At 37.8% G+C, this 15,520-nt stretch overlaps 1 protein-coding gene across 4 annotated transcripts in view; it reads right to left on the bottom strand.

Annotated features, from left to right (window-relative positions):
* The window catches only part of SGK3 (serum/glucocorticoid regulated kinase family member 3), a 63,799-nt gene that overhangs the window by 14,209 nt on the left and 34,070 nt on the right, over positions 1 to 15,520 (bottom strand). For 3 of the 4 annotated variants that reach the window (XR_015222081.1, XM_086608681.1, XM_086608682.1), the window contains exons 2-5: positions 14,764 to 14,969; positions 10,176 to 10,259; positions 8,168 to 8,240; positions 5,624 to 5,699 (exon numbers count right to left, since the gene is read on the bottom strand). Coding sequence is in view for 3 of the 4 variants with exons in the window: in XM_086608681.1 (XP_086464807.1) it covers positions 5,624 to 5,699; positions 8,168 to 8,240; positions 10,176 to 10,259; positions 14,764 to 14,841 (311 nt within the window). In the remaining variant the exon portion in view is untranslated. The remainder of the gene's footprint in view (positions 1 to 5,623; positions 5,700 to 8,167; positions 8,241 to 10,175; positions 10,260 to 14,763; positions 14,970 to 15,520) is intronic. The other variant, XM_086608683.1, reaches the window with a different exon arrangement.

Genomic DNA, 15,520 nt, shown 5'->3' with positions numbered 1-15,520 from the left:
GGATTACCCAACAGTAAGTTTAAAAGAACGTAACGTCTTTCTTAACCACGGCACAGTGAGGGAGTAAAGATTAATGTAATACAAGCGAGGCAAAATTAATTCCTAAACAAATGGGTATCACATATAGCGTATGCACCACATGAAGAGCTGATCTGAATCTTCCAAGTTCCTTCAGTTCACTAAATGGCAACCTGCTTTTCAAGGAAGAAATCTTACCTAAATTTCAGAGATAAAGTTATTTGAGAAGGTCTCAGGGCAGCCACTGATAGGAAACTCTGCATGAGCTGTTCAGTACAACAAAAGCACTAACTTACTATGGAGCTGCTCTTTTACCTTATCTCTAGTATATACAAAATAGGGTAGTTTTATATAAGAAGCAGATATACTTGCTTTGCTCTTTTCAATCCATTTCATCCTCCACACTTCTGTAAAGCGAGGATCAGAAGAGATGAGCTGTTTAGGACATTTCTCCAGCTCCTGCATTTCATATTAGCATTACTGAATCTAATTCATGTCCTATGCTATCTGAGACTCCCAGCCTCCATTGCTTACATTCTGTATTTCTAAACTCTATTTGAAATCTCTTTCAGTACTTTCAGCCTTCAGGTTTAAAATACAGCAACAAGACTGGTCACACAATTTCCCACCATCATTTCAGTTTAATTCTTCCTGTCTTATATGAACTCTAAATTCTGATCTATTTCAGGTCTGTCTTGTATCCTCAGAGTCCCAGGAAGACAAAAATCACTGTGGTTTGAATACTGCAGTAACATTGGCTCATGACACAGCAATTTAAGTTTCAGAATCTTTGGGTATCATAACATCAAGAATAAAACGTTATGGTTAATGCTTCTCACTAGACACAACAACAAAACCAGACCTTAATTACCTTTAAGCACTAATTATTCTGGACAACTGGCTGATTAAATAGAGCATGTTGTAATACATCTCAAATAGTTACTATAGTAACTTTGTCCATGACTGAATTCACAGCAGAAAAAAAAACAAACAACTGTTCACAGAAAAATGCTGCGGTACAGTTGCAGAGTATTCAACAATCTCTGCAATACATGGCAGCCAGAAGCATAACTGATCCATTACATCGTTCACATTTATAATTTTAAAACCACTGTGAAGAAACGGTGATTAAAAAGAAGTAGTTTAATGTACCAATTTCTTAGCCAAGATCGCAGCATGTTATGCAAAATGCTATATAGATTGGTAGGACTGCTATGCTGTATTAGCTCACAGTTATTAACGTATTTTAAAATACACAGAAACTGTACCTAAAATAATCTCACATATCAAATTACAAGGATGAAGAAAACAGTTTAAAAAGGGATGTTTGATATACGTTATACATATACTACCAGCAAAAGCTGGTTTTGCCTGGATTTTTATGATTGACTGGATAAATGTAGCTTATGGATTATGTCTGAAATCCACAAAAGGGTGTCAAGATCTGACCAGAACGGTTCCTCCTGTGATATTCGTTCCACATTAGTTTTCCTGCGGAAACATATGAAGCCACACCAAAATTCTGGACACACTCACAACTACAAACAAGTCCAAAAAATTACACAAAATTTCAAGTAAAATGGTAAATTAATTGCCAGTGTCAGAACCTTCATGTTTAAGACACACTTTATTTACATAATGGTGCCCCAGCTCCTCCCTCTTCTCCACAAACCTTTTTTTTTTTAAAAAAAAAGTAAAACTGCTATCTTATAGAAAGCAAAGGCTCAAAAAGCAGTAATGTACATTAAGATTTTAAAAGAGCAAAGCCAATGTAATACGAGGTTTGCCTTCCCCAACATGAACTGCAAGATCTTACAGTCCAGGAGTTTCATACTCATTTTTACATTCATCAGACTTTGAAACCAGAAAAATCTAGTCACTCTGATGTTCTTCTAGGGAACAAACACAGAACTTCGCTTCTCACTTATAGAACTGATAACTCATTTCCCCATAGAAGTTGCAGGGTATTGTCATCCTTGAGTTTCTTCAATTTGACATTATGCAAATGTTCTCATTTTCATTAAGGAGCTACTTTGGACCACTTAAAAATAACTACATTACATCTCTAATACGTTTTCTATTATACATTTGGATTCAAACATTTTCTTTGGACATGTTCTGATAGACAACTAAATGTATTACTTTTTCAGTGAAGACCTACATTTGAGGGGGTAAGCAGCCCAATTTGAGTAGTTGCTCAGTAATTTAGAGGGCCTCAGTGCTCACAAGTAAGAAACTCCCAGGTCCTGTTCAGTCAGCAAGGGGGATGCATTATGAGATCTCTATCCCTTCCGACGTTTCTTCTGCAACAGCTGCATTCTATCCGTGAGAGCAAGTTCTTTACGAAATACAGTTAAATGAGTAAATGCAGCTCAAAGCTAGTCCACTTAACTCCCAATTTAGTCTAAGACAATGATCCATCTCGCCCCAAATTCCATCTGACAGTGGTTGCAGGAAAATCCTTACCAACCATCACAGGGTCTCTCTAATCACTCTAACACACTTTACGTTTTTGTTGGGTTTACTATTAGCAGAAAGGTTTGGCTTTGATACAATATTCAACAAACATGTAAGACTCAAGAACAAACTCCACTGAAGGAGGAGAAAAGAAAAAATAAATTAAAAAAAGAGAAGAAAGAACACAGTGCTGCACGTTTCAGAGAATAATGTAAATATTATCATCTTGGACGCACTGAATCTGATGTTTGTGCTTTTCAATTCAGATGTTCAGGTGACTTCCCTTCCAGAAATGAGGAAGGACATTATCGTGAACCATCCTTAAGCTTTTGGTGAAATAGTTTTCCAAGGTAGGACTTAAAAATATGACATCCTGATATTGGTTTTAATGCTTAAAAATGTAGTAGAAGGTGGACTTCCTTAAAGCTCTGCGAGAATGCATAACCTCCTAAGTCTTCCTTGTATGTTACTAACTTTACATAAGTTATTTTACCTAACATCAAATTCAATTAGCACATTAAAACAAAACAGTGTAAGAAAGCAAGGATGTCGACTGTCTGTGAAGACTCAGCCACCACATATTCCTTGAGTAGTTTCTAGCAGATTTTACGAAAAAAAACCCAAACAAAATCAAACAACCAAGGACAAAAGCATACAGAAAAGGTGACAGATCATGTAATTATTAATGCAGCGGAGCACTGTAAAATGTAAAAGCTCACTCCAGAAAAACAAAGTACCTTGCAGTTATTAAAAGAAAAACAACACTGACAATACTATAAGATTAAATGCTTTTGCACTGAATTGTGAATTAAAGGCTTGCTTTTTGTCCCACATAAATCACTGTTACTTCAAGGGGGAGGAGGAGGAGAAGAGCACAAGACTTCAGTCTCTACTTTGTTTTTATTATAAAACTATGCCTAATAAGCTTTTTATTTAACACACTTTCAACAGCACCAAAACGCTTTGTAAGACCTATTTCCTAATACTGATTTAAGTCAGTTTTAATGGATCGGACAGGCTACGTGCCATGTTAAAGAACACAGATTCAGCTACAGATGCATCTCAGCATAAAACAATTTTAAAAGCTCACAAAAATTTAAGAAAGCAAGTGGATTTGAGGTTTGGCTTTTTTTTTGGCACGCAATTTTGTGATGTGCATAAGAAAGTACCATTTTACCTTTGGTGAATAAATATAGTATGTTTCGAGACAAAATTATTTCATACTTGGACACACTGACAACCAAACAGGGGAGGGGACTGTGGTAAATCAAATCAGTGTCCTTTCCTAATGCAACAAAACATATTAGCTTCCAGTAATTAGTTATTTTAAAGTGCTTTTTATTCTTTCCCAGAAAAGAACATGACTATCACCAAAACTCTCAGTACTTATTCTAGTGGAAAACTATTCCACCGTAAAGACTTTGGTTTTAAATTTCTTCCACCTATCACAAGGTATTATAGATAAAATGCTCCTTTAAAAAAAATAAATGAAAAGAAGTACATCTTTCAGCTGAATAGGATACTAAATAGTTCACTTGTTGGAAAAAAAATTAAAATAATCTAACTGCACACTGCAGCAATATTCTGTTAGAGATATTTTTTTCCTGTGGGAAACTGGCAGTTTCAGAGGTTTTACAAACAGGCTAATTAAAGAAAGCATATGTATTAAAGACATTTACTCAACACCAAAGGCAAACATAGAGCTTTACCATTTTACTAGTTCAAGTGACATAGAAAGCTACATGGATTTAGTTTAAACTTATCAGGTATAGATTTAAACTGAAAGAAAAACGCAGTTTACCACCCCAATCAGCTCACACATAGAAGTGCTATTCTCCAGATTTACTGCAGCTGACTCACTCTAGCATATCACCATCTCTCATTCATCACCATCCCACTGATGGAAGTTAGCACACCTGCAGTTCTTCCGACAGAACAGTTTATGTGCAAGCTTATTCATTTGCTTTAGGCAGGTCAGCTTGGTTATCCCAAACCACCTGAGCAAGATGATTAAGCTCCTTGGTTAACAGGCTTAAAACAACTTCTGGAGCAGACCCATATCCCAAGCACAAGTACAGGCTGGGCAGAGAATGGATTGAGAGCAGCCCTGAGGAAAAGGACTTGGGAGTGCTGGTGGATGAGAAGCTCAACATGAGCCGGCAATGTGCGCTGGCGGCCCAGAAAGCCAACTGTATCCTGGGCTGCATCAAACAAAGCGTGGCCAGCAGGTCAAGGGAGGTGATTCTGCCCCTCTACTCTGCTCTCATGAGACCCCACCTGGAATACTGCGTTCAGCTCTGGAGTCCCCAGCACAAGAAGGACATGGAGCTGCTAGAGTGGGTCCAGAGGAGGGCCATGAAGATGATCCGAGGGCTGGAGCACCTCTGCTATGAAGACAGGCTGAGAGAGTTGGGGCTGTTCAGCCTGAAGAAGAGTACTTAAAGGGGGCCTACAGGAAAGCTGGAGAGGGACTTTTTACAAGGGTGTGTAGTGATAGGACAAGGGGCAATGGCTTTAAACTGAAAGAGGGGAGATTTAGATTAGACATAAGGAAGAAATTCTTCACTCTGAGGGTGGTGAGGCACTGGAACAGGTTGCCCAGAGAAGTTGTAGGTGCCCCATCCCTGGAAGTGTTCAAGGCCAAGTTGGATGAGGCTTTGGGCAACCTGGTGCAGTGGAAGGTTTCCCTGCCCATGGCAGGGGGGTTGGAACTAGATGATCTTTGAGGTCCCTTCCAACCCTAACCATTCTATGATTCTATGAACTGCTCCAACAAAAGGATGCAGGCAGCGACTTACTACCAGAAGGACAACAAAGCAGCAAGTGACAGCAAAAGCTATCAGCAAAACAAACATCTGCCCTACAGCAACAGAGTCTACAATGGAATCTGCCTGTCTTGAACTAAAAATCAGTCAACTGCCTGCAAGTTTATTTGTTTTCAGAAAACAAAGACATCTTTATGCTGTTCATCAGTCTGTAGATTTTTTCCTGAAAGAATGAACAGCCACGTTAAACTTTATTTATTATACTTAAGAGCACTGAACAGGTAGAATACATCTTCTGGTTAGAAGTACTTAATTTTCAATTCTGTATTTGACATGTCATGTCTTTTATATAGCCCATATAAAACAGAAATGAAACTACTTACTGGTTGCATAGCTCTGGCTGTCTAACTAAATTCTGAATGAATTCATTCAGTCCTGCTCTTCTCTGTTTAATGAAATCTGTTAAAAATAAAATAAAAAAAAGAGATCGATTTATTAGAATGGTATTATGTAGGAAAGTTGCAAAATTTATCCAGCCAGCAGGCACTCAGATGTAATCATTAAAGATAATTAAATAAAATGCTTTCTATTCCCTTTTGGACATCATCTCTTATGTAAATAGATAGATAGATCGGATCGATCCTCTGAATCTCCACTCTCATCCAAAGCTTAAAATATGTAACTTTTCTTCAGCAATATACATACAAAAGGGACCTGAAATAGAGAAAGAGCTCTAACATGACAAGGTGTAAAACAGAATAGCCTTGTCTTTCATTACTCATATAAACAATAATTTATATAGAAAAAGAATATTTAACTTGTGCATTAACTTCTATGGTATTCCAATGACTCTGCCACATATAGATTACTGACAACTATTAAAATTTTAAATTAAAATTAAATTTAAATTAAAAGTTGTATTTCAAATGCTAAGAAAAATGTTCATATCGTTTTAGGGATGTAATCCCTAAACCTTTGTTAGGGTACTTAATAATCTCAAAGTACTGACATCAAACAGGATGGTAAATCTGCATAAAAATGTTACAGGAGTCACCAACATCAGCACTTTCACTATGGTGGATGTACAATGCAATCAGCCCCACTAAGCCTACAGAGCTGTCCATGTTGTTGAGGATAAAACACCTGCATCAGGTCAGCTCAAACATATTCTGTAATCTTCTAGTTCTGTATTCTGACTCGTTTCTGTGATTTCCCTCTGCCCCATTTTTGAACTTAAAACAAGATTAATTTTGAAATAACCTAAGTGACAATAAAAGTGAAGCATTTAGATGACAATGTATGTTATGATAGTATTTTTGTTAGACTTTGGGAAAAGGGGTATATAAGTTTCACTCTCCTGCACTTACAACTTCAATGCAATAGTACAATGCTGCATACTCAAGCATGGATTGACCAGAAGTAAAGTACCTTTTCGCCATTTCTAAAGTATGTGATTTATTTCAGAAGCCAGCAGAAACACTACATCAAAGCTTCAATAAATTAACGTTAAGATAAAGAATCATTTAAATGAGTATCAAGGCTCCATCTCCACCCTGCCCCTCAGCAAGAAACACCTTGAGAACCATTTAGTTTCTCATGCTTCAAGGATTTCAGGATAGTTCACAGAAATTTAAAACAAGTCTGAGGACTCTGTTTTACATATATAGCTTTAATAAAGTTTTAAGAGTTTTTTCTTCCCCATTTAAACTCCAGTTTCCTGAATTTGACTCCAAGAAATTCACCTGTACATTTGGCTGCATATTACCGCGTCTTCAGCCACCTCTGAAAACCCCAAGGTCAGTGAAAAGGAGAGAAATCAAAACAAAACAAGAAGTCTCTGCAGACATAATATGTAGAACTTTCAGCAATAATTTACATCTTCATCAGAAGAGGACACCAGAGCCTGGATACTTTTTATTAAAATAATCAAATGCAAGTTAAGAGCGAGTTTCATGTCAGGATCCAGATGATTAACTGTCACTGCCAAAAATTAATTTGTTTGAAAGAACTCTCAAAACTCCAAAACAACACATTCCAAGAAGTTCAACATCTTTGGATCCGTTTGTTCTTCAGCAAAGGAAAAAAATTACATGCTTGAAACAGGTGCAGGAGGAGGTGAAACTACAAGCACAGTCTGATCACGTCAGCAAGCCAGGGGAGGGTGGGAGGTTCCTAATAACCATCAGGAAAACCCTTAAGTAGAAATGGCCTGAAAGAAGGGTATAAACACACAGAGCAAAGGCCTGGCCTCTCATTTGCCTTTTTTTTTATTCATCGGTGATGCAACCTAGGTTAATTTAACACACTTTACAAGTGATTTTCCATTAGTATTTTGATGTGGACAGAGCAAGCTTAATTGAGATCTATGACTGCTAACTGGATTACATCATGTTCATATCAGACAGGCTTCTGTAAGCGGAACAACAAGAGGAAGAGGTCCGTTTTCATCTAAACTGTACAAGGAAGCACATTTAGATACAGAAAGTTCAAAAGCCTTCAAAGATAAATCTTTTAGTGATCTCATTTATCAGAGGGGAAAAAGAAACAAATCAGACAAAGGAAGTTTAAAATTTACTAGGCATACATTTAGAAGAGTTCGGGTTTTATCTTTTACTTTTATAGAACAGAGATTATATCTGACAGTTCAGAATCTCTCACAATCCTGAACACGGAGAGGGCTGGGAGGAGCCACAGCCTTCAGCACAAGAGAGGCATCAGGCCACGAAGCAATACTTTGTTCCAAGATCACAAGGTAGAATATCTACCTACGCTAGTTCCTGTTCTTGACTGAAGCATGACTAAACTTTGGTTTAGTCACTGTTTTGAGGACTGGTGTAAAACTCATCTAAGATAGCTTCTTGTAGGCTGGAAGAGATCAATTTTCATATAAAGAAACTGACAAAATGAGTAACAAGATGATAACTTACCAGGATCAAAATTATCTCCAAATATTCTTTTAGCTGGAATCTTCAGGTTCATGGTGGGAAATTGCTTCTTTAGCTGAAAACAAAACACATACAATTGGATTGTGCTTAGACATCAAAGTACCTAGAAATAATTGCATTTTGTTTGTTTTCTGATGAACAGTTTGAACATCTGATTATTAGCAATTCTGCTCCTCTCTTGTCATCTTCTCTACTCACACACTTAGGGGAGAAAAACAAACCCATAACAACCTGTACTCAGCTTGTTTGCACCAGTCATACCCTTTTAAATTCAAAGGCCATCTCACTTTTGAAAGCCATGGACTATTGCTATCTTTTGAAATATTGGCAACATTATTTTCCACTTGCCTCAGATTTAAAAAGTAGGCTAGAATTTCTATGTTGGTTTTATTTTCCTCTTTACTTCCTTTCTTCATCAATTCTCTATCTCTCTTGGGTTTGTATTTTTCTTGACTGCTTACATAGGGATGTATGCATGAGGTTTAAGATGGGTTGTCTGAGTTTTGCCCAAACAGCATTCTTAAAGCTTCAGAAACCACAGGGAGTCTAAAAATTGTAAACAGACGAAGAGCCTGTTTTATGATACTGCATTTGATAATTTGATTATATTGTACACTTGATAAACTGACCCAAAGATCATATACAACAGCACTGAATTTATCAAAAAATCTGGCGTGAGCCAAGTCTTGCTTACGTTTGGATCATCGTCAAGTGCTCCAGAAGAGCAATTTTACTCTCATCCTCATTAAGAAAGCAGTTTTCTAACACAGTAGCTGGCAACTCTTCTTTCATTAGAAACATCAGTATCTCTTCCAGTTAGCGACATAAGTTCTTTTTGGTGTACTATACTGTATGAATTACACTGAAAAGCAACTGAACTAAACGTCCTGCTGGTTATGCTTCCCCAGGACCTCCACCTCTACACACACTATGAAGGCCAGTGCTGAACAAAATTCAGCAAGGAAATGCTAATCTGAAAAGCAAGAGAATGTGGCAAAGGGAACAGAATCACCAACACTCACTCTGCAGGTATCAAAAAGGGGATACTTTGTTTTCACATCACTTGCAAGCCTGTCCCAAGGCGCAAGCAAAGCACAGCCTGGTGCATCCAGGTTGACTTCAGCTCAAACCTTGTAAAGACAGCTCCAAGCTCACTGCCTGCACTTGTATACTGCTGTCACGTATAAATCCATGTACAGCAAGGCAGAAAGGAGAAAAGTCTGACTAATTCCCACAGGGGCAATGGAATGGAAACAGCAAGCACAGATAAGCAGCTGGTAATCTTTTCTTACTAGGGATCACAGAAGAATTCTCTCTTCTTTTGTTAAAGCAAGAATTGTGGGCTCTACACATGAAGAACTGGAGGAAAGTACGGACATAGGACACACAATAGACTGCACATCTGAGTAAGTATTTGCTCTACTTGCCCACTACATAAAAGGGGCAAAATCCTCTCTAGCAACAAACCCAAGAAATCCATATCCAGTCGCTGAAGAGGCCTATTTTATTTGGACAACTGCCACAAAATTTGGCTATGAAACTGCAGGTGGCAATTGCCATGACTGACTTACCAGAAAATTCATATTAAGAAATAAGGATTTGATCATTGTTTTTAGTAGTTCAAAGTAAAACACTTAAGAGAAATTTAGCTATCTAGATGTTTTAAGTTTTGCAGTGATTTTAACCATCATAAACAAGTGCACATTTCAGATATTTTGACCAGTAAACTGTAAGTTTCTCTCATTACACTAGGATCCCAACCAACGATAAAAAAAAAAAAAAAAAGACAAGTGCATGGACTTTGAGTTTGAAATTCAAACAGACCAAAGTTTAAAAAAAACCACCCTGTGCTTTTCTTTAAACTTTTCTTTTTCCTATGGTTATTGAATGTTGACTCAAACTCCTCAATGAGGGAATTAAACCATAATGCTGCAAACAGGCGTTACTCAGGGCTATTCTGGCATGATTTCACAGCTTGCCTTTTACTTACCGTATTGTAGAGTTTATCAAACTCTGCATACCGTCTCAAGACAAACCATTCATTTCTGCCTACTGAGACCAACACTTTGTAAACCTGTAGTAACAAAGATAAAGTTATTGCCAACAGCAAAGTTTAATAAAACCTCCCAGGTTTCATCCTGTGGTGGAAGTAAGGGCAGGTTGTTAAATGTATTGTGTAAACATACATGTTGAGCTATGTATTTTTTCTTACAGCTGTCACATAGACATCAATACAAATAATTAAAAGAACAATTAGAAGAGTCTGGTATTTTACAGAAATGGTTTTTGCTTACCTGGTGTTTAAACTGATTTAATGGAGATTCATAAATGAGTTCGTATCCAACAAAAACACTTGGCCATCAGATAGCAGTCAATAAAAATTTGCTAGAAAATTCGTAAACAACTTGATAATCTGTAATAAAGACTAATATTAAGGAAGTAAAGCATTTAAATACTGAAGACTGCCTTCACCACAGCCTAAAGAGAAAGCACATATGGAAGGCAGTTATAAAGATAACTGCTCCCTGCAACGTCATGGATACATACTATAGTCAGGATCCTGGCAGATGACACAATCGTTCAGGGCGGAAAAAAACACTGCTGTGGCTGAAGAACAGCACAGGTTACATAACACACAGCACTGGGATCAAGGGAGGCGTAGCTGGAACCTGCTGCCCAGTTCTGGCCATTTGAACCCCACAGCAGCAGAGGACTCCGGTAACTAGAGACTGTCAATCCCTGGCTTTACAAATCCAGTTGACAGCCGAGCATACAGCAGGCGTCTCCTGTCTCTTATGCAATTAGCTGACCTCCCTTCGCCACCTTCTTGTGCTTTCAGAAGGAGCCTGGCTATTCCTTCAGGGGAGACGATGGGCACAGCAAGAAAATTAGTTCAGAAGGCTGTTAATTCCTGATTTAGAAAAACAGATCAATGCCCCAGTCTCCCCTCTGTCCTGCAACAGCAGCTTGCCTCTCTTTTTTTTAACTCCCTCAGTGGAAGTGGCAGCCACCACTAGCAGTTCCTTAGCCTAAGATCTGCATTCATGCTACATTAACTCTCAAATAAGTTGCTCTCAGTCTTCCCTGGGGAACACAGGAGGTGGGACAGAAGCATCCAGGAGGATGCTGATGAGACTCTACTTAGAAAACTAGCTTTCTCTTATACAGCTAAAGAACCATTAGCATAAAACCTAGCTACACATCTTCTAGAGCCTACCTAGACTGTAAACAGCAAAAGCTTCAGCTGCAAAGACTTAAGTACTATCCTCCTGAACCAGGTATCTTATACAGCAATTAAGTCCTGCAAATAATGCTCAAATACACATCATCTTCACTCCTTATGACTGCATGGCAAATCAATGCCAACAAGCTCAAGAAGCAGGCCATGGACAACTTCTTAAATTAGCAGGGCAAAACACATAGACTGCAAAGCACACAGATGAGCATAACTTAGGATACAAGATGATATTCACCTCCTTGTCAACCTCAAAATTAAAACAGTTTTGTTTTTGGAGTAGCGAGCTGTAGAATAACGACACTGTCAACATTTTTTACATAAAAGAGCATAAAAAAAACATCCGAGTTCACACCATCACTGAATCTCTTGTATACCCAACGAAGTAGAAACTGCAAGTTCAACTGTTATGGAAGCACTGAATGGTAAGAACACATATGGTATCTACAAAGAATTTGGTAAAACCCAAAAACATAACATGTCTTTGGGCTGTACTACTACTATCAGCTACACCTATGTAATGATTTAGAGAAATGTGCAATGCCTGTTTCTAGAAAGCTGGTGGGGAGAAATCTAGCACTACTTAGATAATAACCTTTCCAAATCTAATTACTTCTACCAAAGCTAGTCTTAGAAAACTCCTAAAAAATAAGTGAGATGCATCCACATCTTGTAATATGTGGATAAATAATGCAAAGCTTTGAGAAAAAAAAAAAAGGAAGAAAAGAAACAGAATCCCTGAAAACACCATGATCACAATCACCACCATAAACTGTCTTCCCAGATACAGATAGGATAGAGTCCATCTGCTTCTGAATGTGATAGATTTCTTCATGAATTAAGTCACTGAAATTAAAAAGTTTCAACTCTGTTTTGGTAGCTCATGCTTCTGGATTAAATATTCAATTCGTATTAAACAAAGATAAGTAAAAAGGTAGGCTGCTCTCCAATTTCAAGAGAGCAAGCATGGAGAAAGTAAAGAAACTATTTATTAAGTGTCAACAAAGTAACAACTTCACAATTCCCACAGGAGCTGGAGATTAGTATTATACATCACAGATTAATCAGATTTAATCAGACAAACAGCACTCTTGAAAGACATTTCTTAATAAGCCTATAAATGATTGGGTTGTGAGGGGAGACAAGAGGACAGGCCAGAAGAGAAAATTAAGCCTCAGACATAAACCAGCATAGGGATAAAAGCAAGAAATCCAAAAAAGGCAAAAGAAAGTGGCCCACTATGCAGCAAGGACAAAATAGCAATTAACATTGCCTAGATGTGGTCCAAAACAGCAGGTATTTTGCTCTTTTTGTGGAGACGGTGCATGCTGCAACTTCAGAAAAAGGCAGGACAGTGAACGAAAGTGGACGTACAGAGGCTGGTTACCACAAACTAGGTGGAAGCAAAAATCTTTCTTGCCAGAACACCCGAAAAATTCAAACATGAAATTATTAGTCAAGAAAAAAAATACTGTTAGTAAACATATCAAATGCACACAGTATTAAACAAAACCAACTCAAATATTCATCGAAAGGTTATGAACATGCTCAAGAGGAATGAGCAGTTCATTTCCAAAGACAAAACTGAAAACCTTGACTCATTTATCAGAACGAGGACTGCACAGAGACAAGACTGTTCTTAAAAATGCTTTGTCAGGGCAAGCATGAGGGGAAAAAGAAGAGCTAGTAAACGTGAAGTTGCACACACTTGTCTTGTTTCCATGCCAGCACTAAGTGAACCACTGTACGGTATGAGCTGGAATCCATAGTTTCTAGTCAGATCAGTAAGATTCTAGAATAGTCTCAGAAGCAGTAGTGATACATACCGTACGGTGTAGATTATACGAAACAGTTACCTGAAGCCTTTCCTAGCCTTTAACACTTTAACCTCTTCTTTCACCCTAAAGTTGTTATTGCTCTTCATGGAAACGGCACTAGCAATACTACAAGAAACAGACAGCTATACCTCCCACAAATTTGTTAAGAACTGTTAGCCCCCACACCCCTCTCCCACTCCCCTCCAAGAGCTGTGCTGACAGGCTCCAGTTACTACAACACAGCTACAGAAGAGGAGACACAGTAAAAGCACTGACGGACACATGCTGCAATTCACAGTTCCTACCATGAAGTTTAGTACGACCCTCGCTTCTGTTATCAAATTCTAAAATACATGCAATAACACTCAAGAGCGTGCTTGTGAAAAGCAGTTTTTGTCAAGCTGCTAATTGATGCAGAACGCAGAAGCCACCAAGACAAAGAGTACCTCCACACAGAGCAAGCTGGGTTGGATTCCTTCTCCAACTCCCCTTAACCCCCAGTTTCTGAAGTTTCCTCCTCTTGCTTCTACAGCATTCTAAAGGGCATGCCCAAAGAAAGTGCCTTTAACTTGCTAAGGTTATCATACAGTTCTTTGGGCAAAATGATCTGGAAGTCACAACACTACTATGTACCATAAATGTACTACAGAGGCACATTTTAACAGCAGGACTGCCAGCACTGATGCAATAAAACAAATCTCTTTTTTTTGCTCAAGTTTAGACTTTTATGAAGTGTTTCCTGCTCATTTGAGTTTCACATGCATGCAGCAGTTTAAAATATTAGTCAAGTTCTCTTTTGCTTGTTCCCTTTACCAGCACACTCCTTCCCCAAATTACATCTTGATACACCTCTAGAAACAAATAGCATTATTCCTCTATGAGGAAGGGAGGCAAAGAGGAAAGACACGCATATAACTCAAAATAAATCTTTTTGTTTTGTTGTATTCTTCAGACAGCAATTCAGTCTAAGCGTGTTTGCATTCCACATCTGAAGAGTGACTAAGTCACTCAAAAAAAAAAACCTCACAGGAAGTTGCACAAGAGTAATAGTTCAAGCTTTTTAAAGGAAGTACTGTGATGTTGTCTGTATATCCTAGCACACATGCAAGTAAAACAAAAATGCATGCCACTACTTTATTTTCCAGTATGCAATGCAAAGAGCTTCGCCACTCCTTTACAAAATAAATGTTTCCATGAAAAATCATGTAGGATGTCAAATTTTAATCTGATTTGGTACCAAAATGTTATCCCTGCATTTGGACACTTAATGCACTTTATCTGAGAAAATGCTGCTATTTGAGAGTAAAAATATCAGAAATTTGTAAAGCTAAATTCTTTCTGCAGAACGCAACATAGTTGAAACACTGTAAAACATTCACAACTTCTCACACTGGACTATGGCCTGTACTCAAAAGAGCAAGCGAACAAATTTCCATAAACCTGTTGAAAATAATACCAAGCTTACTAGTAAAAAAAAGAAAGTAGCACTTCTAGGCACTCATAGCCTACAGTGCTTACATACTTACAGTAAACCTTTTTTTCTTCTCTCTGTGTTCATCGGAGCTGGGAATGCTAACACTTGGGCAGCTTTCTTTGAGATCCATTGTATGTGTTCTTTTGACAAATTTGTTACAGGACTCTGCTTCAGATGTTGCAATCAGAAGATGTCTTCAACGGTATTGATCCAAGATACGCAGCTTTTCTTGAGAAAACGTGAATTCCATCATGTAGTCTTAAAGTGAACATAAAAGGAAAATTAAGTACAAGAACACTTAACTCACAGTGCTAAAACCTGTGTGACAAGAACTTTTCCTGGCAGGAAACGCACTTAACTATGCACATATACAGCCATAATCATTACAACTTTGCACACTGTTTCATGCTTGTGGTCCTTTGTTGTTTCACTGAAATCAACTTATGTTCTCTAAGGATACAAGTCCACCCAAAAAAAAAAAAAAAAAAAAAAATCACTGAGTTGTGCAGACATACTGCAAACAGATTTGGGCCCACTATAGACAATACTTTGAAGGAACAAAGACAGAGCATGGAGAAATAATTAAAGATGACAATCTAGTATCAAACATCTGAGAAAAGCCACTAACATGTACATTCAGAATAGTTTATTTCAAAACCAAAGGTTTTTAACTGCCTAAGTCTGTACCAGAGGGCATTTCAGATTTGTCAGAACATGCTGAATGTATTTAATTATCACATCAGAGATGAAAGACGACATTTGAACAAAAAAATTTCATGTGAATTTTAGAGAGGGACACAGATAGTATC

The sequence above is a fragment of the Tauraco erythrolophus genome, chromosome 3 (assembly GCF_009769465.1).
Source record: "Tauraco erythrolophus isolate bTauEry1 chromosome 3, bTauEry1.pri, whole genome shotgun sequence".
Lineage (NCBI taxonomy): Eukaryota > Metazoa > Chordata > Aves > Musophagiformes > Musophagidae > Tauraco > Tauraco erythrolophus.
The sequence above is the reverse complement of the archived record's forward strand: the minus strand, read 5'-3'. Positions and strand labels throughout refer to the sequence as shown.